The sequence below is a fragment of the Rattus norvegicus genome, chromosome 12 (assembly GCF_036323735.1).
Source record: "Rattus norvegicus strain BN/NHsdMcwi chromosome 12, GRCr8, whole genome shotgun sequence".
Taxonomy (NCBI): Eukaryota; Metazoa; Chordata; class Mammalia; order Rodentia; family Muridae; genus Rattus; species Rattus norvegicus.
Window position 1 is genome coordinate 7,662,085 of NC_086030.1, and position 27,564 is coordinate 7,689,648.

General features: G+C 46.5%; 2 protein-coding genes across 3 annotated transcripts in view; one reads left to right on the top strand and one right to left on the bottom strand.

Moving 5' to 3' along the window:
- The window catches only part of Cers4 (ceramide synthase 4), a 38,457-nt gene extending 12,475 nt beyond the window's left edge, over nt 1-25,982 (top strand). Inside the window, exons 3-12 of one of the 2 annotated variants that reach the window (NM_001107117.2) lie at nt 12,182-12,355; nt 13,517-13,634; nt 15,100-15,218; nt 15,496-15,553; nt 16,343-16,393; nt 17,088-17,180; nt 17,427-17,555; nt 18,029-18,135; nt 20,160-20,316; nt 20,410-22,569. In NM_001107117.2, coding sequence (NP_001100587.1) covers nt 12,183-12,355; nt 13,517-13,634; nt 15,100-15,218; nt 15,496-15,553; nt 16,343-16,393; nt 17,088-17,180; nt 17,427-17,555; nt 18,029-18,135; nt 20,160-20,316; nt 20,410-20,586 — 1,182 coding nt within the window. In that variant the 5' untranslated portion in view covers nt 12,182 and the 3' untranslated portion in view covers nt 20,587-22,569. Of the gene's footprint in view, nt 1-12,181; nt 12,356-13,516; nt 13,635-15,099; nt 15,219-15,495; nt 15,554-16,342; nt 16,394-17,087; nt 17,181-17,426; nt 17,556-18,028; nt 18,136-20,159; nt 20,317-20,409 lie in introns of both variants that reach the window. The other variant, XM_006248804.5, reaches the window with a different exon arrangement.
- The window catches only part of Vom2r60 (vomeronasal 2 receptor, 60), a 106,395-nt gene continuing 104,797 nt past the window's right edge, over nt 25,967-27,564 (bottom strand). Inside the window, exon 7 of the mRNA NM_001099480.1 lies at nt 25,967-26,886. Within this exon, the coding sequence (NP_001092950.1) occupies nt 25,967-26,886 (920 nt within the window). The remainder of the gene's footprint in view (nt 26,887-27,564) is intronic.

The following is a 27,564-nucleotide window of genomic DNA, read 5'->3' on the forward strand; positions in this document are numbered from 1 at the left end:
TTAGGACACTGGTGAGGGAAAAACCCAGAAGGCACAAAATGATTCAGTTAATAGAGCACCGTGACAAGAGTTAGGGTGGAAAGGGGTGGTTATGGGATTGTGGACATAGTCACAGGGTCATGTGAACAGGGCAGGCATAGGGTGTTATCTGGAGTTGTTGTAGATGCCTGTTTCTACCACACCCTCTGCTTGAGGTAGGATATCCTATAACCCAGGCTGACGTCAAACTCTTTATGTAGTTGAGGATGACCTTGAACTCCTAATTCTCCTCTTTCCTCTGAGTGCTGGGGTGATAGACATGACCGTGCCTCGCTTGTATGGTGCTGGGGGTGGAGCTCGGGGCTTTTTACATGGTAGGTACATGCCCTACCAGCTGAGCTACAGCCGTTCTTGGGTACATGGTAGATTCTTGGCCCAGCAACCCCGAGTAGAAAAGAAAGCAAGTGCAGGGGTGGGGTGACTTGGGGTGACATATCTGGATAAAAAATGGTGAGTCGATGTTGGATATATAGGTTTGGCCTTGACAGAGAAATCCGGAAATTCATGGTGTGAATGTGCTGAACATAGCTTCTGAGTGGGTGAGGTTTCTCAGGCGGGGATGGGGCAATAGTAAGAGATCCAAGACAAGCATGACCTGAGGACAAAGGGGAAGAAACAGCATGGATTAGAGCCAGAGTAGCTGAGAGGAGGTGAACAAGAAGGCTGCAGTTCTTGGAAGCAGGGATACGTCCTGCTAAAGGCCATAAACTCTGGGCAAGGAATCTGCACTGGGAATGGCCTTCGTGGGAAAGTGTCATGGAAGAACCTGGTGAAAGGCAAGGCCTTTACTTTAGGGTAGAAGCATGAACAATACTACTGACTTCCCAGCCATAGTGGTTCACGTGCTGTCACAGCGCTCAAGAGGCTGAAGCAGGATGCTCACAGCTTTGAGGCTAGTCTGAGCTATAGAGACCCTCTCTCAAAACAAAGGATTGGGGTCATTGAGATGGCTCAGCGGGTACAGCGGTTTGCTGCCAAGCCTGACAATCTGGGTTGGATCCCCAGAGCCCACGTGGTAGAAGGACAGTTTAGATTTTTATAGGGTGTCCTTTGACCTCCTCATAAATGCTGAGGGCCACAAGTGCCAATAAACAAACTAGCAAATGTAGTAAAAATCAAGCAACCTACCAAAACAATAACCTTTGTTTCTTTTTCTTTTTAAAAACTTTCTATTGATTCTTTGTGAATTCACCTCATATACCTCATTCCCATTCATCTCCCCATCTTTTCATATCTGCCCTTGCAACTTCTGCTGGAAAAGGGGAAAAGAAAAAGAAGGAAAGAAAGAAGGGAAGAAAAGAAGGAAGGAAGGAAGAAAAGAAAGAAGAGAAGGAAAAGAATCTCATTGTGGAAGCAGTAGTGTGTCACAGTATGTCCCACAGTACACCCTTTTGTCCATAGTTCTTGGCTTGCAACGAGTCATTGGACTGGTTCGAGGCTTCTGGCTTCTATACTGTCAATATTGGATCTTCTCGTGCCTCCTCTTCAGTATCCTGTTGTTGACCTGTGTCATGGAGATCCTGCAGCTTTGGATCTGTAAGACTGGCTCCTTCATGTGCCCCAGCAGTTCACTGATGGGCTGGATATAGGGGTAGGCCAACTTAAAGCCCTGGATCTGGGCCTGTGTGGTAGCTGAACTGGTCAGTCTGATAGCTCTTCTGTACCTGCACCACCAGGGTGAGCTCTTGAGCACTGCCCCAGCTAACTTATCCAGTGGGAAGAGCCAGCTTTCCCACTTTCCTGCCCTTGGGGCTGGTTCACCTGTGACCATGCAAGCACGGCCAGCTCTACTGTATTGCCCAAGCAAGGTACAAGACATACTCTCCCAAGTGCTAAAGCTAGTGACAGGAGGGCTTGCTTTCTGGCTTTCATGACCCTGGGATTAGCTTTTCCATTTGCCCCAAGTGACAAGGGATGAGGTGATGGCGTGGCATCTTTTCCTTATCCACACTACCACATGGTAGACTAGTGGCAGGGCCAGCTCTTCCATGCTCACACCCTTAGGCCAACTCTCTGGTAACTCCCACAACCAGGGCCAGCTCTACTGTGCTTCCTGGGCGAGGTGTGGGGCCTGCTCTCCTGAGTATTGCAGCTGGTAAGGGGCAGGGCCAGCTCTTCTGCCTTCTGGGCTAGCTCTCCTATGATACCCGGGGGAGGGGTGGGGCCAGTTCTGCAGAGCCTTCAGCTATCAACATGGCCCCAGGCAGCAGCCCAGATCAGGACATCTGCCTGGCCTTTGGTGGTAACAGATCCCTGTTGTTGCAGGGCCATAGACCCAGACATGGCCCTCAATGGCAGCACAGGTCAAGACCATGGCCTTATGTGGCATCACCGGCTACTCACATCAGGGTGTTCCTCATTACCCTTGAATCTCCAGTTCTGCCTCTTTTCGTTGTGTATATATCCTTCTGCTTTTCTTTCTCTCCCATTTCTCCACCACTTCCTTGTTCATTTTAGTGGCCCTTGGGGTTTTGGGGTATCACGGGTCCTCTGAGGAGCAGTGTCAGGAGTGCTATGCCCCATCCATGCTGTGCACCAGGCAGGGGTCTTCTCGGATGTGGCCTGCCCACTTGGGCCATGCAGCAGTCTACTGATCTGCTCAGGCCCCCTGCCCAGGGGGTTGTCTCAGACATCTTTTTCTTTATTTCTTCAACAATTTATTTCCCATTATGTACTTGTGTACTTACATATACACAGAGACTTGTGAAACCCAGAGGTAAACATTGGGTATTTTTCTTAGTTGCTCTCCACCTGATTGATCAATCTGTCTGTCTGTCTATCTATCTATCTATCTATCTATCTATCTATCTATCTATCTATCTATCTATCTATCATCTATCAATCTATTTTTGAGACAGGTCTCTTCCTCCTGGGCAGCTCTCCAGTTCACCTATATTGTTTCTCCAGTGAGGTCCAAGGATTTTCATGCTGTCCACATCCTGGGATCCCTGACACACACTGCCACAGCTAATTAATTAATTAATTTCTTTATTTGAGACACATTTCTCCTGGCTCTACCTCCCAAGTTCTGGACAACAAAGCTTTCAGTCCTTCAGCTGGCTTTGTTTAGTACTGGGATGCATTTTATGTGTGCTGGGCCAGTGTTGTACCAATTAAGTCACATCCCCTTGAGTTTTTCCCCCACCCTCTAGTATTCTAATCCTTTGTGCATGTCTGAGAGACCTTTTTGACGTTATCCTAAAAGTTACTCAGGCTCTATACATTTTTAGCTTTTTAAGCATTTTTTGTTGTATTGTGTATGGTTGCGAGAAGTGTGCTACAGTCCTCTCTCTACTAGAACTATTCAGAGAGAGCCTTTCTCTTTCCATCGTGTGAGTTCTAGGTGTTGAACTCGGGGCATCAGGCTTGGCAGCAATCACTTTTACCTGCAGAGCTATCTTGATGGCCCCTCTATATCCTTACATAATGGTGGAAAGTATAAAACAAAATAGATCTTTCTTTTCTGTCCCCTGCTTCCGGCCCCCTTACCCCTTTCTTCCCATTTTTCCCTTTTTAGGAGATGGGGGTCTTGTGTATTCTGTAACTCATCCTGATTTTCCTGCTTCAGCCTCCTGAGTGCTGGAGTGCAGACATTTGCAACTTCATTTAGCTCATTCCTGGATCTGGTCACTGTCTAGAGCAGTCCTGTCTAGTACCATGTTGTGTGATGATGGAAACCTCTCAGATCAGCATTGACTGGTATAGTGAATGCTACCCAAATGTGGCAGTGGAGTGTGTAATATATACATATAGAACTGGTAAGACTGTGCATGTGGGGTGTGTGAGTGTGTGTTCATGCACACACATGTGTGTGGAGGTCAGAGGTCAGCTTCCTTTATCGCTCTGCACCTTACTGTTTTGCGACAGGTCTTTCACTGAACCTAGAGCTCACCAATTTGGCTAGGCTGGCCAGCTGGCTAGTCCTGAGAGCCATTTGTTTTTGTTCCCCAGTGCTAGAATTACAGATGCATGCTGTCATGGTTTTCTGTGAGTTCTGGGAAGTGTGTGTGTGTGGTGTGTGTGTGTGTGTGTGTGTGTGTGTGTGTGTGTATGTGTGTGTGTGTTTTATTGGGGATGAAACTTATAGCGTGTGTGTGTGTGTGTGTGTGTGTGTGTGTGTATGTGTGTGTGTGTGTTTTATTGGGGATGAAACTTATAGCCTGGTGAATGCCCCCAGGACAAACTGGTTTAACTTTAAGTAGCCACTTGCTATTGGGAGCCTGAAGCAGAAAGATTGAGAAGTTGAGGCCATTGTAGCCTCCATAATAAGTTTCAGACTAACCTTGGCTATGTTGCAAGACTCTTATCTTAAATTAAGATTTGTTAAAATTTTTTAATTAAAAAATAAAATTTAAATAGCTTCATGAGGACTAGAGTTTTAGGTACTGTTTCTTTCCAAAACATTTGTTAATACTAATAAATACTAATACGAATTTTGTGATGTTGGGGATATTGCCCACACTTTTCTGTGTATTGGGTGAGTGTCCACACTTAGTCCTGCATGTAGGTCAGCTTGCCTTGTAGCTCTCCTCCCTGGCGCGCTGCAACCCACCTGGCTCAGTAGTGCTTTTATGCCTCCACCTACGTTTACCATTAACATCTGCAAGTCTGGTGGGCTTTCTCCATCGCTACCCAAGGCTGAGCTATGTTGGTGGCTTTCCATTACATAAATTAGAAATGTCACTGACCATCAGTGTCTCCCTGGGTTCTGCTTTTGCTTTTTCTTTTTTTTAAGCTTTTGATCTGCCCACACCAGGCAACGTAACTCATTTATCTCTCCTGCCATCTCTACCTAGCTTTCAGTAACGTTTGTTAATCAAGATGAATAATTGTGGTGAACGGCATGCAGAAGTTAGCCACCTTAACTCTTTTAAATGTGCAGTTTGGTATTCCTAATTTATTCATATAGCTGTGCCCCGCAGTTTACAGAATGTTTTCATCTTGCACGACTCAAACTATAATCATTAAACATTAACCTCCCAGTTCTCCTTCTTCCTGTCAAGCTCTGGAAATCTCTATTTTACACACACATGCACGTACACACGTGCATGTATGTTAAGGTCAGAAATTGATGTCAGTTGTCAGGGTTCTTTCTCAATTGCTCTTCATCTAGTTTTTAAACATGCACACTGAACCCAGAGTTCCTGATGAAGCTAGACTGACTGGCCAGCCAGCTCTGGGGATCCTTCTTTCTCTTTCCATCTACTTCTTCAGAGCTGAGATGACAGGTGCGTGATCGCATGCCTGGTTTTCTTATTTGGGTTCTGGGATTCTTACACAGTGAACACTACCCATTGAGCCATGTCCCCAGACCCTTTGTCCTTGAATTTGACTGCCTAGAGATCTCTGATCACTGGATCATGGAGGGATTTGTCTTGTCTTCTTTCACTCACTATAATGTCTCCAAGGTTTATCCAAACTATATCTTTCTCCTTTTAAATTTCCTGTGACATCTTATAGTATGGTATCCTAGAGATTTTTTTACTCCCTGTTGCACATCAAGACTGCTTTTAGCAGGAGGGAGGAGGGACTCTGAAGGGATACAAGAAGGGGGAAGGGATGGATATGTTCCTTATCATGATAGAGCCAATGGCCTCATGGGCTTTGATATATGTCAAAATACATTAGATTGTGCTGGGAGTGGTGTTCCATGCCTGTAATATCTCAACACTTGGAAGGTAGAGGCAGAAGAATCAGGAGTTTAAGGGTAGTTTCAGTTACATAGTGAATTTGAAATTACCTGGGCTCACTGAGGACACAATGAGACCTTCTCACTCTCTCCTCCTTTCTCTTCTTCTTTTCCCTTGTATTCCTCTCCTCTGTCCCCTCTGGTGTTCACTTTGTAGCCTAGTCTGGGCTGGAACTTAACCACCCTCCTGCCTTAGCGTTCCCAAGTACTGGGATGACAGATCCACGCCACCATATCCAGCTGTTCCCCAGTGACCTGCTGGTGTTCCTGGGGAAATGCTATTTCTGTGGGGACCCAGACCCAGCCATGTTCATTCCAAGCCCCATGGAAGTAGTGTGGTGCGAGTGGAGTGGTGGGTAGTGGGTCCAGAGGTCACCATCCCTAGCTGTGGTGAGGCAGAGCATTCAAACCTATGGGGCAGAGCAGACTGCTCACCTCATGGGTCCAGGGTGGAGGCAGGGGAGAGCAGAGGGCAGAGGAGAAGAGAGGGAGAGAGGAGGAAAGGGGGGAGGTAGACAGGGAGATACAGAGAAAGAAATAGAAAGCTAGAGATGAGCGAGCTAGTCTCTTCACTAGTGACCTGCTTTTTTAATGCCACATCTGCTAAGTTCCCACTGCTCTCAGTAGCCCATGAAGCCATGACTCCATTAGCGTATCAGTTTTTTATTTTTTTGGTGAGTCCAGAGTCATTATGAGCTTATGTCCAACAGCCTCCTTTGCTGAACACTGGTCCAGACCTTAGCACATGGTTTTTTGAGGACATTTATAATCCAAGTCACCATGGGAGAAAGTTTCAAATGACCCAGCAGTCAAAGGACACACTACACTCAGCAATTAAGGGGTGAAGGAAGTACACAGGGCCAACACCTGGCTGCATGGTGGTTTGAGACTAGTGGAGGTGGTGAGAAGTGAGTTGAGTAGAGAAGATTAAAACACAGTCCGACTTGCAGATGCCTGGGGAATGTGTTTCACTAAAACACTTAAAAGGTTTTTTTTTTTTTTTTTTTTTTTAAAACGGTCACTTCTATCTGTATGGGTGTTTTGCACACCATGTATGTGCAGTGCCCACAGAGGCCAGGGGAGGGCACCAGATCCACTAGAACTGGACTGACAGAAGAGGAGCTGCCTGCCATGTGGGCCCTGGGAATTGAACCTGGGTCCTCTGCAACAGCAGTCGGTGATCTTAATGAATGAACTTCAGCGCTTCACTAAAAATCTTGAAACTCAATATATTGTGATACTAAACAACTTTTCCATTTCATGTTTTGCATTCTATTATCTTGTGTTCACTTGTGTGTCTGTGTGGGCAAACGTGTCACAGAGCACATGCTGAGGTCACAGTACGACTTGAGGTGGCTACTGCTCCCTTTCCATCACTCGAGTCTCAGCAGTTGCACTCAGGTTATCAGACTTAGTGACATCTTGCTGAACCATCTTGCCATTCTGTTTTAATTTTTATTGTTTTGAAGCAATATCTGATCCAGGATGGACTGGCCTCAAACTCCAAACCAATGGTGGTCTTGAACTTCTGATCCATCTGCCTCTATCTTCCAAATATCCTTTGTGAGGATACCAGTCATGCACCACCATCCCATCAAGTGTTGGGGCGGAAACCAGAGCCTCATGCATTCTGGGTAATCACTTCACCAATTGAGCCATTCAAAATATAGGCCAAGCTGTTCGCATGGAACTTGTATTTCCAAGGGCTATGGTGACAGATGTTTGCTACACCCAGCTCCTAGCATTAACATCTCAATCAGTTTTTTAGGACATGTTCGTGAATGTGCTTGCAGTTAGTAGTTGTCTCTCTTCTCCACCCTGGGGAGGCCTGGCATCAGGCGCTCCCACTGACTGAGGTCCTGGGCCATGAACAAGGTAAAGTGGAGGCTCAACAAGCTGCCTTGTTGAGAATTGAATTGGGAGGGGGATGATCAGGGTCCAAGTGGGGAGGGCAGAAGCAAGACAACCTAAGAGGGACTGGGGCAAGGCAGAGTCTTAGACTTAGGGCCCTCCTTTGGATCTTTGCCAGGTAACAGCATGGTGCATGTCTGTATGTCTGGTTGTTAGCACTCCCTGATTGCCCTGGGGGAGCCAGGGCCATTTGGAAAGGACAACAAGGGCTCCAGTGCAGGACTGGCTTTAGCAATCTGAAGAAAACACTCCCTTTACCTTGTGAGAGCCCTGGTGTGTTAAGGTCTGGGCCTCTGCCTGCAAGAATCAGGTGATCCTAGGCAGGAATGGGCCTCCTGTGAGTGAATGTGCCAGTGAAGTCTTGATTGATTTACTTTCCCATAATCTTGTTTTCAGGAAGACAGAAAACAAAACAAAGCGGTCCCCGCCCCCTGCAAAGTTCTGAAGGTTGACAAGGGGTGCTGGTGTGATAGGATTTGGGGTGACAACCTGTGCTCCAACAAGCCAGAATCGGCCACTTATCCTCCATATGTCAATTAAAGAGCCAAACTAATAGTGAAAAGCAGATTTACTCAATGTGGCTACATTGTGAAGTGAGATAAAAATAATTTAATTAGAGATTCTCCCAAATTTTTTTGGGGGTCCTAAAAGGAGGTGAAGGATTAAGTAGAGGCCAGGGTTATGCATGTCCCGTCAAGGTATGGTCCTGGCCAAGGCTGTCTGGGTTCCAGCGAGGTGGTCTGACAAGTTGTTGGCACAGTGTGAAACTGCATTCCTGGAGAAAGTTCTCCTCTGTTGGTCCAGGCTTTGGACTTTCTTCTCTCCCAGCTGGAGGTTCCTGGGTGGGGGAGAGGGAATTCCAGTTTCTTGGGGCCCATTGTTTCAGTACTCTGATAGCCAAAATGAGGGACCCAAGTGTTTGTTTAGAGTGGGTTCAACCCTGTTAGGTTGGTTACAATGGGACTTTCAGAACAGCTAGGATCAAATGTAAACACTCATTCCCCCCTCCCACCCCTCCCCTCCAACTTCCCACCACTGTCAGGGCAGAGTGGGACATTTAGCTCCTTTCTCCACTTTCCTTGCCTTTCTTTTCTCCCCGCCTCCCTTCCTCTCTCCTCAGCTTAGCTGGTCCCTATGCTGGGCCTCTGAGCACAAAGCTCTGGTCTCTCTCTCCTTGCACACAGGGATATTTTTAGTCAGTAAGAGGGATTATCAGCTGAGTTCCAGGTGGCAGGGGCCTAGCTGGGAGAGGAGCCAGCCAGGCTTCAAAGAGCTGAGGGAGGAGGGAGAAAGCCAGGGGTAGGAGGGCCTTGAGAATAATGAAGGTTCAGACTGGATGTGTTGGCACAGCCACCGACACTGACTCTGGTTGACCTCCCTCCCATTCACTTGCCCTGTTGGCTGCTCTGGCCCAACCCAGCTTGAGCACAGGCACAGAATTTAAGCACAGGACAATGAAGGTCAGGCGGGTTTCCAGGCAGCGTGAACCTGCTGGGAAGTGCCTAGGAAGCCATAAAACCTGTGGTGATGATGCATACCTTCCATCCCAGAACTGGGCAGGCAGAGGCAGGAGGATTTTGAACTCCAGGACATCCTGGATTACTTAAGGAGACCCTGACTTTGAAAACCAGGGGTGGGGTGGGGTGGAGGTGGCTCACTGGTGAGTGCTTGACTAACATCTGAGGGGCCATAGGACCTATCCCAGCACTGCAAATATACTAGTAATCTTATTATACCAGGTGCCCTTTATCTCAGCACCTGAAGTGGAGGCAACACTGGGTAAGATTTTCTCCTTTAAAGCTAAGCATTGGGATGTGGCTCAGCAGTAGATCATATACTCCTAGCATCCTCCAGTAAGGAGCTGGAATTGTATAGCTCAGCTGTAGAGTCCCTATCTAGATCTGTCAGGAGGGCTGGGCCTGCCTAGGATGCTCTAATAAGAGGCTGGGGGTGGTTGTGGATCTGGGAGTGTGACTCAGTGGTAAAGTCCTATTCTAGAATCCTCCAGTGAGGGGTTAGGGTCATGTCTTAGTGGTAGAGTGCTATCTAGGGCTGGGGTTGTGGCCCAGTAGTAGATTATCTACCTAGAATCCACCAGTGAGGTTCTGGGTCTGTGTCTTATTGGAGAGCATTTGCCTAGCCTGTCCAAGGTTCTGGGTTCCACTCTCAGAACTGGGGGTCTGGAGACCTGGGGGTGGAGCAAGGAGAAGGAAAACATCCACTGCCTTGTGGGTAAAGCATTTGCAAGCAAGTGAGAAGACTTGAATTCTAGTCCCCCAACACTCTCAGAAATGCCTCTGGTACCAACGCTGGGGATTAGAGACAGGAGGATCCTGGGTACTCACTGGGCAGTCAGTCTAGCCAACTTATAAGCTACAGGGAGAGACCCTGTCTCAAAAAATACAGTGGAAAACAATTTAGGAAGATACCTAGTGTCTATCTCTGGGCTCCACATGTATGTGTAGAGCTGCCCACAACACAGAGTCATGCAGAAGCTGCCACATACCAGTGACCCCTCAGTCTTTCTCAAACCACTTCCCTCCCCCAAATCATCACTGACACAGTTATTCATACTCACACCACTCTAGGCATCATTTCAGCCTCCTACTAGGAAGGAACTATTTTGGATCCCATTTACAGATGGGAAAACTGAGTCACAGAGGGAGCAAGGCGTCTACTTCCGAGGTTATGTAATTGGTAAATGACTGAGCCAGCAATTAAACCAAGCAGGATGGAGTATTTATGAGCTGATGAGTCCTCGCCTGTTCCCACGTCCACTCCACTCTAGTCCTCATCATACCCCAGTAAAGTAGGGCTCTGTTGTACTCATTTCTCAGATTGGACCTATGAGATGTGAGGACATGGAGCTGGGTTTCAAAGAGAAAGGCAGAAGCTGAGGAACCCTCGAGTCCTTCATCTTACTTCATCAAGAGTGACTGTTTCGAATCCGAGTCAGGCTGGGGGCAGAGCCAAGATGTAGAATTTAGAGTTTTGTGGCTGGAAAAGGCAGTATTCAGATTCTCCCAGGAGCCTTCAGGGGAGGCCAGCCTGGCACCTTGCTTTGAGCCCAGTGAGCTCCGTTTGGAACTACTGACCCATATATAGAACTGCCAGATAAACGGTTTGCAAGAGTAGCCACAGGAAGCCAAAGAGCCTCAGCAGCATAGACTTATTTGGCCTGATTTTGAATTTTATGTTGATAGCATCTTGTGTAGACACAGCGTGTGCTGGTTTGCATGTGAAGTGCTTTTGTGTTTTGAAGAGGGATTAGGGAAGAGGACACCCAGGATTAAACTTGACCTTCCTGTGTTCTAGGCAGGAATTCTACAGAGTGACACCCACAGTTCTCATTATTGATTTGTTATTTCTTTTTTGCCATTGTGAATTTAATTTTTCTTTTTGATTTAGGGTCTTATATAGCCCAGGATGGCTTCAAACTCACTATGCAGCCAAGGGTGGTGACCTTGATCCTCCCATTCCCCAAAACAAAACATAACAAAGATCATACAAGCATATTTCAAATCTCAGTTAAGCGATATCACTACTTTGACAAAACATGTATCAAATACTTTAAGGGGAAAAAAAGATTTATTCTGGGTTACTACTTGAGGAGTGACAGTACATCCTGGTGGGGAGAATGTAAGCAGCTTGAGACATGGTGGCCAGGAAGGAGAAGAAAGCAATAGAAGAAGAGCCCAGCAAGACACAGCCGCAAGGACATGCCTTACCACCTCCAGAGGTTCTTCCTACTTTTTACTGCATCCTCATACTGCGAACCTTCAAGGATTAACCATGGAGTGGGTCAGAACCTTCAGGATCTAACTGTGGAAATGGTTTCTTAGACAAACCAGAAATACTACTTATCTGGCTTTAAAAAAAATTATTTTTATGTGTGCCTTAGTTACTGTTCTGTTGCTGTGATGAAACACTATGGCCAAAACAACTTTTTATAAAAGAGGGTATTTAATAGGAGTTGCTTACAATATCGGCGGGCTCAGTTCATTATCACTAAGTTGGGGAGCATGGCAACAAGCAGGCAGGAATGGCACCGAAGCTGTAGCTGAGAGCTTACATCCTGACCTGCAGGTAGTAGGCAGAAAGATACTGGGCCTGGAGTGGGCTTTGCCAACTCTCAGTGACACACACCTCCTCCAACAAGGCCACCAACTAGGGATCAAACATTTAAAAACATGCGCCTGTGGAGGCATTCTTCAAACCACCATCATGTATACTGGTGCTCTGCCTGCATGTACTTCTGTGTACCACACTGGGTGCATTGCCTATGGGAGTTAGAAGAGGGCATTTGCTCTCTCAGGATTGGAGTTGCAGATGGTCGTTAGCCACTGTGGGATGTGGGAACTGAATTTTGGTCCTCTGGAAGATCAGCCAGTACTCTCAACCACTGAACCATCTCTCCAGTATTCGCCTTCTGCTGACATTTCCCCAGGTAGAATGCTCTGTGGCTCTGAGGATTCAGCCCCTCCTACTGTACACACCCATTGAGTTGAGTTGAGTTGCACTTACCTGATTGTGTGTCCACAGCATGCTGTTCAGCTTGAATGAGTGGCTGTGGCAGGAGACATACTGGTTACCACCCAATGTCACATGGGCACAGCTGGAGGACCGTGATGGCCTGGTGTTCGCCCACCCTCACCACGTGCTTGCTGCCTTGCCAATTGCACTGGTCCTGGTGGCTATGCGTATCATCTTTGAGAGGTGAGTGCCATTCTGAGACTGGTGAAGCCCTGAATATATATGCACATGTGTGTGCATGCGTGCGTGTATGTGTGTGTGCATGCGTGCACAGCATGTACACACTCATGCAGAGATCAGAGGACATCAAGAAGTCCTTTATCTTAGCACCATCAGATAGGTTCCCTGGATGGGCCTGGAGCTAGGCTAGTCATAGCTAGGCTGGTGGGTAACAAGCCCTCGTGATCCTCTGTCTTTCTCCATCAACCTGCCAGAGTGATGAGGTTATAGGCAAGTATGTGGCCACACCCAAGTTTTTGTATGGGTGCTGGGGATTTGAACTCATGTCCTCAATGCTTGTGTGGTAAATAAATACTCTTACTGAACCATCTCCCCAGAGCCCTCATATACTTCTTCTCTGTCATATACAGCTCTAAGATGTATGTGTGTCATAACTCAATACTTGATGCCAATATATGACGTGGTACTATTATTACTCCCATTTCACAGAAGGAGAAATGGAGACACAGGAAGTTTTAGTAACAGGTCTAAGAATATACAATGTGTAAGATCGGCTGGGCCTGTAAGGAATTCTGGGGAAGCTCAGTTCAGATAGACCTTAAGGAAGAGGTTGACTTCCTTAAAGAGCTCATGTTCAGTCTCCATCAGTAGTCTTGGGGCACCCTCCTGTGGGCAGTGTGAGTACTGGTTAACCAGGTACCTTTTCTGCAGGAGGGATAGTGGGGTATCAGACTTAACAGGTAGCATGCCTAGCCCGTCTCCTGAGGAGCCTGATGCAGAGACCAAGACCAGGTCATCAGGACACAGGTAGTGAGAGGACTTCATTCTGGATGAGGATGGTGAAGGAACCTGGGTTTCCAATGAATTGGCCTGAGCATCTGTCTCCTGAAGACACAGCTAGTGTCTTTTCTTAGGTTTGGTCTGGCACAGTACACAGGCAATCCCTTTGGACCTTGAGGGATGAAGGATGGGAGTGGTGGCAGATAATTGTGCGGTGGCCATGTGGGCCTTTTGGCTCTGGGTTTTCAAACCCTCTTCTCTGATAGATTTGAACCATACATATTGATGAGGCTTGCCTAAGCCTCAGGTTCTCTCACTTTCCTCCTGTTATAGTCAAGTCTCTTTCCTTTGAGTTCTACTGACTTCTGTCTCCCTTACACTCAGATTCGTGGCCTTGCCCCTGAGCCGGTGGATGGGTGTGCAGGATCCAATCAGGAGAAAGATAAAGCCCAACCCAGTGCTGGAGAAATACTTCCTCAGGATGAAGCAGAGACCAGTGGAGGTGAGCCCCATGTCAGGATGGCCACTGCATGGTGATTGCCCTGGGACCCAGGCGTAGAAGTGCTGTGTGTCCCTTATTAGAGATGGGACAGGGGCCTCTGACATACCCTACACTCAGCTTGAGTCCACAGATTCCCTGATAGGTGAGGCTCTGCTCCTCTGTCTGCAGGTTTGTGAGACCCCACTCCTTCCCACTGTGCAGAGACTAGTGTACCAGTAACATCCTTCTCAGGTTCTGTAGGGCTTGAAACCACTTCTCTCCCAGCATGAGGTCATCCTTCCTAGTCTCAGGTTCCCTAGGTTTTGAAGCCCCATCCCTCATCTCTCTCCTGAAAGCAAAGCCATTCCCCTCATCTCCTGAGTCAAGAGTGTCTGCCCCTTTCAGGCTTCCTGGGTGTGAGGCCCTGCCCTATCTGGTCTCCTTGGGACCTGGGGGAACTTTACTTTCAAGGTCTTGAGTTATGAAATTGTCTCTTCTTAGCCTTCCTGGGACATGAGGCCATGCCTCTCCTGGTTTCCCTGAGATTTGATCCTTCTTAGGGTCCCCAGAGTTTGAAAGTGACGTTCCAGCCTTCCTGGGTAACGAGTCCCTGTACCTCTAGGCTTTTTGGGGATTGTGGTCCTGTTCCTTCCTCCAAGGCTTCTTGGGACATGAGGTCCTACCCCTGTGAGGCTTCCTCAAATTTGAAGCTCTTGTCTCTTAGTCTGGAACATCAACCTTATGATCACTCAACAAACAGATTCTGGGGTCACATTAAGAAGAGTAGGTTGGGGGCTGGAGAGATGGCTCAGTGTTTAAGAGCACTGACTGCTCTTCCAAAGGTCCTGAGTTCAAATCCCAGCAACCACATGGTGGCTCACAACCATCTGTAATGAGATCTGATGCCCTCTTCTGGTGTGTCTGAACAGCTACAGTGTACTTATATATAATAAATAAATAAATCTTAAAAAAAAAAAAGAAGAAGAAGAGTAGGTTTCTTTCCAGTTCTGGGAAGGGACAAGATACTTTTGTTCCAGTGTAGTGGCTGGAGTGTCAGAAGCAGCCCTATGGTTCTGCCTCTATTCTTGTCCTTGGTGTGGCAGCCCTGTTGGCCTGGTATGGGTCAGGCTCTACTGGGTAAGGTGGAAGTGATGGCAGTGTGCCCTGGCTGGGTACTGAATAACTTCTATACAGCAGAGAGCTGAAGGGCTGCCTAGGGTAGTGTCCTACTCTGCTTCTTGTTTCAGTGCAAACACCAAATGCAAGCTGGAGAAGAAAGAGTTAATTTCAACTTAAACTTCAGGTAACAGTCCACTGCTGAGGGAAGTGAAGGCAGGAAGTGAAGTAGATGCCACCTTACCTCTCCTCTCTTTCCTCTGTAGGAAAGATCTTAAGCTTCAGTGGGGAATCAAATGGGATCAGAGACAAAGAGTAGGAAACCAGCATTGGGCCTGTGTAATCCTTCTCCTCATTATTCCCTTCTCAGACCCAGATGGTCCTCCTGGCTTCCCAGTGTGGCCTCACGTTGCGGCAGATTCAACGCTGGTTCAGGAGACGTCGGAACCAGGATCGGCCTTGCCTGTCCAAGAAATTCTGTGAAGCCAGGTAATTGTGGGGTTCAGGGGGAGGTAAGGTCTGTCTGAATGATGAGGCCCCATTCCTCCTAGCCTGCCTGGATGATGAAACCCTGCTTCTCTTAGCCTGTCTGGGTGAGGGGGCATCCCCCTCTTAGCCTCCTAGGTACTTGAGGTCCTTCCCTTCCCAGATTCCCTGAGATATGAGCCACACCACTTTCAGTGTCCCTGTCAGATGAGGCTCTACCTCTGGGTCCTGGACATTGCTCTTTTGGCAGCTGCCTTACTAGCTTCCTCCCCTTCTGCAGCTGGAGGTTTGTCTTCTATCTGTGTTCCTTCGTGGGTGGCACCTCTATCCTCTACCATGTGAGTAAACCTGAGGGTAGAACTGAAGGGACCTACCCCACAAGCACCCACGGGGTGCTTACTGAAGACCTACTGTGCACCAGGAGCTGGTCACCTGCAGTGAATGAATCTGCTGGGGAGGAGTGGGAGGCAGAGCTGAACCAGGGAGGAAAGAGGAGGGCTGAGCTGTGGGAGGAAGGAGCTCTCCTAGGTTTTGTTTTCATTCTCCATTGCTGTAATGACACAGAAATAGCTCAAGGGAGGAAGGATTCATTTCGTATTTTAGCTCATGCTTCCAGGTATAGTCTGTCACAGCAAGGGAGGTAGTCTGAAGGAGAGTCTACATCCCTGATCAGGAGTAGACAGCAAGGAATGCCTGCATGTGAGTGTTCAGCTCTCTCTTTCATCTAGTCTAAGGCCCACCTCAGGAAATAGTACTAACCACATTCAGGACAGTTCTTTCCATCTTAACCCCACTAAGAAAGTCTCTCATATAGGCACACTCACAGACCAACATAATATAGACAAACCTCCATTGACGGCACCTTTCCAGGTGATTCTTAATTTTGTTGGCAATTAAAACCAACTATCAGAGTTAACACTCAGGAGTTGAAGGCAGATGGATCATGATCTTGAGGGCAATATCAGCTATATAGTGAAAAATATAAAATATAAATATAAAATGTAAAAGCAGGGAAGAGTGGAGTTGGTACCTTGAAGGCTGTGGAGGCTTGTCATGGGGAATCCAGATTCAGGGTAGGAGGCTGACTTTTGCCTTTGGAGAGCTTGAGAATCTTTGTTCCTCCATAGGAGTCATGGTTGTGGACACCGGCATTGTGCTGGGAGAATTACCCACATCAGGTGAGTGGCAGGGACTGTGCAGAAGCTCCATTCTTGTGGTCAAGGCAAAAGAGCCATGCTCTCTAGCTGATGAGGCCCAGCCCCAATAATTGCCTGTATGTTGAGGTCCTGCCCTTCTTACCTGCTTGGATTATGAGACTTCTCCCTGCCTACCTGCCTGTGTGAGGAAACCTGACCTTTCATTGCCTGCCTCAGTGCTGAGGGCCCAGCCTTTCTAGTATTCTTGATACTTGAGACTGACTCTCACAGCCTCTCTGGGATGTAAGGCATCATTCCTCTTTAGTCTCCCAGACAGATAAGTTGAGTCCTTGTAACTTTCCACAACTCTTTTGGCTATGATGCCTAGTCTCTCCTGGTCTCCTGGGACTCGAAGGTTTACCTCAAATCCTTGGTCCATGCAGCCCCACATCTTAGGGCCCCCCTGGGTCAAGAGATCCCATTCTTTTCTGACTCTTAGATGTGAGGACACTGTGCTCCCACCTCTATTTTTGGTTCTTTGGAAGAAAGAGGGGTCAAGAGGGAGGAAAATATACCAGGAGCTCCCCTAGACCACTGTTCTTGATTAACTCTAGGGATCGGGAGTGCATGCTTTGCTCAAGTGTCCAGGTTTTGGGCAACCTGGAGAACCTCCGTCCAAGTCTCTTTCAGGTTAGCCTCCACATTTCACAGCTAATCTTCCCTTACTCTGCTGTAGACCCTGAATTTGGCCCTGTCCTGGTGGTACCTCCTGGAGCTGGGCTTCTACATTTCACTGCTAATCACTCTGCCCTTTGACATCAAACGCAAGGTGAGTTATGAGCCAAGAGTCTAGCTGGAGATGTCGGTTCCGTGAGGGAGGGGGATACTTTCCAATTTCTGGGCAGGGCCCGAAGTGGGAAGAGTTGGCCTCAACATTGTACCCTGAGGTGCCCTTGATTCCTCAGAAAGTATGGGGTCCAGAGGCCCTGTGGATCTTCTGAAAAGGTTTGCTTACAGGCATGTGGCCATCCAGCCACAGAGTCTTGTCCTGGTGGTGACCCACTGTCTTCTGCAGGACTTCAAGGAGCAGGTGGCGCACCACTTCGTGACCGTGGGACTGATCGTCTTCTCCTACAGCGTCAACCTCCTCCGCATTGGCTCTGTGGTACTGTTGTTGCATGACTGCTCCGACTACCTGCTGGAGGTGGGTTTGTCTCTGCATTTGCCCTGCCAGCCCTGCTGTTTTCTTGGCTGTGGAGAGGAGGCCCTGCCCTGCTCAACTGGGGTATCTGATGAGACCTTGCCCCTCCTAATCCGCTAAGATGATAATGCCTTGCCCACTCAACCTCTTTGGAAGGTGAAAGCTCAACCCTCCCTATATCGTTTCCCTGTGACATACGTCCTATTCCCTCCTGGTCTCTCTGGGATAGGAAGTCCCCATCTCTGTCTGATTCCTTTATATGAGACCCTGCCCCTCCAAGCCTTCCAGGGACTAGAGGTGCCACTCCCCAGTATCCCTAGAGATGAAATATTCTGTCTTATCCTTTTTAGGTAGGTCTGGACACATGGCTTTACCTCCGTTCACTTGACTTCACCCATAGTTTATCGTCTCCCATGTGATCCACCACTTTCCATAGGTTTGTGGTCCTAAGCCTGTTTCTCTGTTTTTCTCCTCAGGGCTGTAAGATGCTCAACTATGCCCACTTTCAGCGAGGGTGCGATACTCTTTTCATCATCTTCTCCTTAGTCTTCTTCTACACACGCCTCGTATTCTTCCCCACCGAGTAAGTCCTGAGGATTTAGGGAGAGGGTAGGGTGTGTCCAGGATCCTGGCAGGCCTCACCCTTGGTGCCCTACCTCAGTGAACTGGAGGTGTTGGCTGGGAGTTTTGCAGAGTACAACATATGCAAAGGCGGCAGAGAGGTAAGAGAAACAGAAACCTGAGGACAGCACTAGTGTAGTGCAGTCTCAGAACAAGGAAGCGAGAAGAGGACACTGTCTGAGTGCCTGGTTGCTAAGCTTGTCCAGTAAATGTTTTGTTATATTTGTTGAGCCTGGAATGTGTCAGAAAGCGAAGAGATATCAAAGAGAGCAGTGCAGACGACTGCCTCCTGGGTGAGAAAAAGGGTAGATAGCAAACAAGCAGAACACAAGTTGCAAAGCATCGATAACACTGAAAAGGAAGTAAGACTGGGAGTGTGCAGGAAGCACGTGTATGAGTGGTTGGCCTTCGATGAGTATCTCTCAAGGGACATTTCACTGATAGCATCATATACAGAGAATGAATGGGGCTCACGAGTCATGGATCATAGAGGAAGATGGTCCAGGTGGAGGGAACAGCATGTGCTCTGTGAGGCTAGACTGTTCCAGCATCAGAGAGGAGAAATGAGTCCATATGGTTGCAACAGAGAAAAGGCTAAGATGAATGCAGGTAGGTGACCAGGGCAAGTCATGAAGGATCTTAGGGATGCTATCCAAAGGGAGATAGGAGCCATGGCGAGTTGAGGGGCAGATGCTGGGATGCTGGGACAGATGAACCAGAGCAGGTGAGGAGACCAGACTGAAGAGACACCATCAGGTCTGGGAGAAACTTCAGGGGGCATCAGCAGTCCAGTTGCTTTGTGCTGGTTTTGAGCTGTGCTCCTTTGTAGACTTGGGGGAGGCAAATGGCATTCCAGGCTGAGTTTTCTAGGAGGGTGGGGTGTAAATGCAGGCATTGCCAGGTTGTAGGCATTTGCAGCAGGAGGAGGGACAGTGTCACCTGGGGAAAGGTGTGGATACGAGCCAAATCCTGGAGCTCCCTGATGGAGAAGTTATGGAATCCCTAGCAAAGCTCAGTGGTAAAGAGTTTGCCTAGTGCCTGTTAGGTACAGGATAGGTGAGGGGAGAGAGAAGAGGATAGGGAGTGGAAGAGAGAGAAGGAAGGGGGAAAGAATATAAAGGGGGAAGATGGAGGGAAAGATAGAAGAAAGAAGGTAAAAAGAAAGGGGAGAGGACAAAGAAAAATGGAGAAGAGAAAAGGAAAGAAAAAGAGGATGTGGAAGATGGAGATGGAGGACAGGTATGGGAGAGAAAGAGAAGGAGATGAGTGTGGAGGAAGAGAAAGGGAGATGAGTGGGAGAGGGAAGAAAGGAGGAGGAGGAAGGGATATGAGTGTGGAGGAGGGATGAAGGAGAGGAGGAGGAAGAGGAGAAGGAGGGAGATAGATGTGGAGGAGGGAGAGGCGTGTGCTCCTAGAAAGTGCTAGATTCTAGGGGAAAAGAAACGAAGTAGCAGGGGCAAAGATTGGTCATGGGTGTGTGACTGGATTTTTCTTTCTGGCATATGAAATAGCAGCAGGATTGGTTTTGATGGTAATGGGTGTGTGTAGGAAACCAGCTGTGTGTGACTTTGCTGAAGAAACAGTGTGAGCAGAGCTGCGGTTAAAGACTGTCTGGGGACAGCTGGCAAGAGGGCGGAGGTACAGGGAGAGCCGGTTCAGGAACATTGTTTCTGAATGGCTTCTGGTAGCTCTGTGAGGTGAGTAGTTAGGTCTCAGGTTGATGCGAAGTCATTGTGTATCTAAGGAGAGATGAGTAACCATGGAGGGTCACTGAGAAGGGCCAGTGGGACACTAGGTACTGCCTTGGAGCTTGGAGTTTAGAAAGGCCAGCTGACAAATTGTATGTTCCACTGTCTTAATGTAAGCAGGTGACCATCTAAGGATGGGGGAACCAGGGAGGTTTGGGAGCACAGAGTTCATCCACACAAGTTCATAGAACAAGGAGCTATACCAATTGGTGAAACTCCTTTTTGCCTCCTGCTTTAGGGTCATCTACACTGCTGTGTTTGACTCAATCAAGAACTCAGGCCCCTTCTTTGGCTACTACTTCTTTATTGTGCTCCTGGGGATGCTACAGATTCTTCATGTGTACTGGTTCTGCCTCATCCTGCGCATGATCTGCAGTTTCCTGAGGAAGGGTCAGGTATGGAAGCCTGACAGGGTCAGCTCCCAGGACCCTGCCCTGGCTCATAGTTCCTCGCCCTGTTCTGAGCTCTGGTCCCATCTGTTTTCACAGATGAGAGAGGACATTCGTAGTGATGTGGAAGAATCAGACTCCAGTGATGACGAGGCAGTTTCTGAAGGTCCCCAGCTGAAGAATGGGATGGCTCGAGGGTCTAGAGCAGCCATTACCAATGGCCCGCGGAGCCGGGCAGCAGCTTGCCTGACCAATGGGCACACCCGGGCCACATAGACAACCGCAGATTGACGTTGAGGGGTTGCCTCCAGCATTGTGGATATTTAGATGCTGGACTGGTAACTCTGGGAGACAGGGAGGCCCTACCTTAAAGTAGGAAGAAGACTGGTGATCTGTTTCCCTTCTGTTCTTCTCACTTTATCCCTTTGAACAACTTGACAGAACCTGGGGGAGCAGTGGACTCTGCATCTGGCCAGAGCCACCCCCAGGCTATAGCTTGGGGGCTCTGGGGAGCCTTGGCTCCAAGGACCAATAAAACTTCAACAGTGACGAATTCTCTGCCGCAAAGCTTGAGTTCCCTTCACAGCTCTTCCTCTCCATTACTTACAGTGTTGACAAGATTCCTCACTGCCACATCAGGATTTATGTCCACTCTTGCCGGTATAGCACCACAGCATGAAGATACTCCCTGCTCCTCAGTCAGTGCCTTCAATTTGTTCTCCTTTAGAGTATCCCTCCAGGACATTAGCATTAGCCGATACAGGCTGACTTTTAGGAAAGAGATTATTAAGCTTAGATGCAACCTCTCTCTCTGTCTGCAGTCCAAGCCAGAGGGTAGAGCTGAAACCTGTGGATATCCTTGTAGTCCTTCGCTTAAAGCAACCTGCAGCCCACCCTGGGGTCTTTATACTCCCTTGGGATGGCGGAGAGCTAAGATTTGGTATGAGGTTACTGTCTTCAGGAGTGCTATAGGAAAAGATCCTCCTCCAAGATTGGAGGGTGGGTGACCAGTGTTACTTAACTCAGAAATCAAAGCTAGAGGATCCATGTATGGTTAGACTGTGCCATCTTTGGGAGCAAGAGGAACCTTGTGTCGTGGGAGAAAGAGAAGAGAGTGGGGAGAAGAGGTCGTCTCAGGGGACTTCCAAAAATAAAGGCTCTTGGTACAAAGAGCAGAGCCTGGCATGGTGACCCATGGCTATCTTTAACATCAGAGAGGAAGAATAGACTGGAAGAACATATGAACCTGGGATACAAAGCAGGGCCTGGTCTCAAAACAAACAACAGGTGGGCGTGTCAAGGAACAGGTACTCCAGAAGAGAAAACAATCGGAATCCGAGATAGAAACAGCTAAGAAAAGGATGGGAAAAGAATGAGGGGTGACTCTGGGTGCAGAGCAGGTTGGTGAGGTGAGATACGGAGTTTTGTCTTTTGGAGAAATATGGGGAAAAGGAAGAGAAATGTGGCTTCTGTTGAGAGAACAACAGTAGGAGAAACAGAAGTAACACTGGTAGAGTATGCATAGGGACTTGTGAAAGAGACAGGAAGACAAAGCAACTGATAGGGAAGGAAAGGGGGTTGGGAGGGATGAAGAAACAACAACAACACCAAAAAGAACAGAAAGAGGAAAATGGTGTTGATGGTGCATGGATGAGAAAACTGGAAAAGATCGGGAAAGGGTATTTGAGAAGGAAGGCAGAGGGCCATTGACCAGAGTAACAGCTTCTAGAGAACTTGAGGGATGGAAACAAGATGTGGCCACAAGTCTGAAATCACAGTACTCCTGATGCTGAGGCAGAAAGATCCTAGGTTTGAGGCCAGCCTGGGAAGGAGTACCAACCTAAAAAAGCAACAACTGCAACAGGAAATGCATGGAGGTATACATGGACACATGGATTTCTGTTTTTCTTTTTCTTTTCTTTTTTCTTTTTAGCTGTGAAGAATAAATCATGATAGTTGCAGAAAAATGGATGCAACTGGAAGCCATGTTTGGTAGAGTAAAACAGTCAGACAAATACTGAATGTTTTTTATGCAAAAATTAGATTCAAATGATAAATGTTTGTGTATATGTGTTTTTTGCATTTGTATGTTTATAGGTCATGAAAATAGAGGGGTCATGGGTCAGGCATGGTGTTACACGCCTTTAATCCTAGCACTTGGGAGGCAGAGGCAGGCAGATCTCTTGAGTTTGAGGCCAGCCTGGTCAACAAAGCAAATCCAGGACAGGGCTGTTACATAGAGAAACCCCATCTTGAAAAAAACAATAAATGAGAGAAAAAAGGAAGGAAGGAAGGAAGAGAGGAAGGAAGGAAGAGTTGAAAAATACAGTCTATGTGACATGGAAACAAAAGAACCAACCAGAAAGGGACAGCATGGAGGACGGGTACAGGAAGAGTAATGAGTGAATGATTCCTGTTTATTAAGATGTCAGGATGAAACCCATTACTTTTTATAAACTTAAAGTGCACATTGGCCTTACTAATAATGTCAGTACAGAGTAATGCTGGATTCCTAAAATAGTAGTTGTGATGGTTAACCTGCACTGTCAGCTTGATGAAATCTAGAATCACCTGGGAGATGGGCCTCTAGGGGATATTTTGATTAAGGTGATTGAAGAGAGAAGACTTGTACACTTGAGTGGCACCATTTCCTGCTAAGAAGAATGTGTATAGCCAAATGTGATTGTTCATATTGATTGAATGGAATATTCTGTATATGCTAAGTCCATTTCCTCTATGGTATATCTTTGTTTGGATGACCTGTCTATGTGAAAGTTTAGTATTGGATTCACCTACTAGTATCATATAGGAACCTATTTTTCCATTTGATGTTTGATTTATGAAGTTGGAGCCTCAACACATGGTGTGTTTGGTTTTAGTGCTCTCGATAGAGTATTTTCCATATTTTGGTTTTTTATCGGGGGGGGGGTGTTTCTTGGAGATCTCATAGAGTTGGATCTAGTTTTCTTCCCTTAAATATATGAATAGATTTTATTTTCGTTTTATAAGAATTATTTAGTTGCTGGGTGCTGGTGGCGGTGCATGCCTTTACTCCCAGCACTTGGGAGACAGATATAGGTGGATCTCTATGAGTTTGAGGCTAGCATTGTCTATAGAGCTAGGTCTAGGATAGCCAAACAGGGATACCCAAAGAAACCCTGGTTGAAAATTATTTAGAGCTTGAAGTTTATGAGAACATTGAGAGGTTTTATTGCTCCCTTTCCCTGTCATGGGTAAGCCTCTCTCATCACCAATATCTTCCTGTCACAGCGTTGTATGCGGTACAATCCACACTGACCCATCCTCACCCAAAGTCCACACTTCTCATTAGTGTTCCTATTTTCCTCCTTGTTCTTTTATATTTAACGCAGGGTTTTATCTGTAGCCCAGGCTACCTTTCAAATTGCCCTCTCAACAGCTTCCCAATGCTGCAGTTGCATGAGAGCACCATGATACCAAACTGGAGTTCATATTTTGTGCCTTACATTTGGTAGATATTGACAGATATGTAATGACCTCACTGAAATACCCTACAGAGTCACTTCACAGCCCCTAGTCCTCTGCACTCTTCTCGTCACCTCTGTCAAGTGGTGACCTTCCACTGTTCTCCATGGAGTTTTTCAGTTTTTAATCCAGTCAACTAGTTTGATCTCTTCATTGTATTACATGTAGATTATCATTGAGAAGTATCTACTGATTTTTCCCACTTTTGTTGGTTGTATTGATTGTTCTTTATATTGTCCCACATTTGTATCTGGTTTACTTTGTTGGCTACAGTGGACTCCTCCTGGCTCCCCTTTGTTCAACTCATCTGTTCATGAAATCAGTTCTTTCCTGTGTGGTCTTGTGAATGAAATTTCTTCTGTTGCTTACAGTATTCCTTTAGTGCCTTCTGAAGTACCAGCTTGGTGGCCAGGAACTCCTTCAGTCGTGTTTTTGTTATAATGTCCTTACTTATTTTTAAATTCAGAAGACCGCTTGGCTTGCAATAGTAGTCTTGACCAGCCAGTATCTGCTTTGGAAACTTGAAATACGTCATTTCATGACTCCTTGGTTCAGGGTTGCTGATGGTACACCAGCACTTCTCTTTTATTGTTGTTGTTTTGTTGCTGTTTTTCCTGTACAGCATTTAATACTGCTTCTTTGCTTTGTATCTTTGACATCTTGACTCTAGGATGCCATGGAGAGGTTCTCTCCTGGTCATGTCTGTTTGGGGTTCCGAATGTGCGTGTGTTTGAATGTTTGTTTCTTCTTCTGGGCTCGGGGAATTTTCTGCCTTAATGTGGTTGAATGGATTTCCTGTACCTTTAGTGTTTACTTCACTAGTCCTGTGGGTTCTTGGGTTTGGTCTTGGACATTGTGGTCATGATCATTTACTTTTTGCTTATTGGTATCTATATGTATTATTTCTCATCCCATCCCCATCCTGACATTCTTTCTTCTGCTTTGAGTCCATTGCCCATGCTTCCCATATGCTTTTTTTAGCTTTGTTTTTTTTTCATCTTCAACCCTTTTGTCCCTTCTCTTCTCAAGTTTCATTGCTTAAGTTTTCTTTAATATTGCTGAATTCTATCATCTCTCTTGCTGCCTTTTTCTTTTGTATTGATGACTTTCTCTGTAGGCCCTGTATTGGATTAATTTTCCCATTGAGTATTCACTTTCAGGCCATTGATCAATTTTTTTTTTACAAGAAAACTTTGAAATGAAATATTCATCTGATATTTTACCTATCTCAGAATGTTGCCTTTCTTTTTTTAATGTTTCTTGTGTTTTCTGTCACAGTCTACATGTCTTTGGGTTTATATGTCTTTTCTTGATTTTGGAGATTTGGTGGTGGTGGTGAATTTCATCAACAGCTTAGACCACAGGGAAAGTAAGCACCACAAGTTCACTGATTTCTTTGCCGGTCTTCACAAAGTCTGAAACCTCAGGAAGCTGGCCCAATACTTAATCTTTTTTTCCTTTGTGATTTTAATTACATTTAGTGTTATTTTTAACCACTATATAAGACATAGAAGTTACTCAAAAAATGAATACTAGAACTACCATAGAATCTAACCATACCATTCTTGGGTATATAGGCCCAGAAGCCATCTAGAGGTATTTGCACATCCATGTACTTGCATGGTAACTAAAAAAAGGAAAAATGCTAGATGAATAGATAAAGTAAATATGGAGCACATTCACAATGGCATTTATTCAGCCTTAAAAATGAATAAAGTCAAGGCATTTAAGAGGAAATTTATGGATTTGGAAATTGTTAAGTTATGTGACTTAAGCCATGATCATAAGTATAGATACCACATTTATTCTCTCTCTCCCCAGTAACATGAAAGTAGAAAGTAACCGAGAGGGAAGAAAGTCTGGGAGCTGGGAAAGGGGAGGGGCAATGATTCATATATGAATATAGAAATAAAGATTGTTTTAAGACAAGGAACAAGAGGAGACAGAGAGGGGTTGGGGATTTAGCTCAGTGGTAGAGCGCTTGCCTAGCAAGTGCAAGGCCCTGGGTTCGGTCCCCAGCTCCGAAAAAAAGAAAAAGAAAAAAAAAAAGAGGAGACAGAGAGGATGGGGGTATCAGTTTGTGAGGGGGATGAATAGGAACAAAATACATGTATGGAAATATAATGTACTAACTTGAAAAATTAATAAAAATTTATGAAGTCTTATAATTATAATGTATTTTGTCTCTGTGACCCTGAATAGAGTTCCTTTGTGGTCTTAACAAAATAATGTAGCATTTGGGGGCAAAGATACAACCAAGAAGTCCTGCACTGGAGACCAAGATGGAGAAGACCTCCACAACTACCATGTGCTTCCCCTTAGTACTGTGGTAGACAGGGAGGAAGGTGACCCAGACACTGCAGAACACCAGCATGCTGAATGTCAGGAACTTGGCTTCATTGAAGGTGTCAGGTAGGTTCCTGGCCAAGAAAGCCAAGGTGAAGCTTCCCAGGGCTAGAGCCCCCAGGTAACCCTGCACACAGTAGAAGGCAGTGACTGAGCCCTTGTTGCACATGATGATAATATGTTCATGTTCAGAGCGTGTATCTGTGTCAATGAACGGAGGGGAGTTTCCCAGCCAGACTCCACACAAGATAATTTGGATCAAGGTACAGATGGGAACTATGAAGTTAGGTGCCCGAGTTACCAACAACCACCTGATTCTTCTTCCTGGAGCGGTGACCTTGAAGGCCAGAACCACGGTAATCGTTTTGGCCAAGACAGTGGAAACAGCCACAGTGAACACCACTGCAAATGTGGTCTGTTGCAGGATGCAAGTGGCTGTGTTGGGATGGCCAATGAAGAGAAAAGAGCAGAGAAAACAGAAGTTAAGGGCAATGAGCAGGATGTAGGTGAGAGTGCGGTTATTTGCCTTCACAATGGGAGTGTTCTTCTGCTTCAGAAAGATGCTAAGAACTAGAGATGTCAGTGCAGAGAAGCACAAGGCTATGCAGGACAGACTTATCCCCATGGGGTCTTCATAATCCAGGAAGGTCATAGACTTTTGGAGGCAGTGGTTTTGTGCTGTGTTGGCGTATTGATGGTCTAGACACTGCATACACTGATCCACATCTGGTGAAAATGTATATTTTTGTTATTTCATGATCATTATTCTTTCGCTCATAGCCCCTCTTATTTGAGTAGATTAGCCTGATAGCCTTTCTCTATTACTTCAGATATCAGATGAACATTGTGCAGGGAGTAATGTGACTACAGCATTGTGACATGGACAAAGTTATGATTTCTCCTAAATCAATTATACATTGGTCTGAAGATTCTGACACCATCAGAAACTTAGGAATGTACACTACACAGCCTCAGTTTGATTACAATATTGCCTCCATAGGAAGCACTTCCTGGGATGGGGACCAATGGTCACCAGGTAAATGTACTTGCTGCCCAAGCCTGATGATGTGAGTTTGGATGCCCAGGACCCAGGTAAAGGCTGAACATAGAAACCGAAATGTCTGTAATTCCAGGGCCCCCCTACAGTGACATGAGACACAGAGATAGAATTTGTCTTGGGAGCTCATGGGACATCTAGCCTAGTTAATTCATCTGTGGAGAGACATAGTCTCAAGCAAAAGAGTCAGGTGATGACTGGCTCCCCAATTCCATATGTGCAACATGGTACATGCACTCCTGCTCACAAGGACTCTCTCAATTTAGAAAAGTAACAAATTTCGTGACACTTGCCACATTTGAGCAGTGGTATTTTCAAACTTGGGAGTCTTTATACTGTGAGTAAAT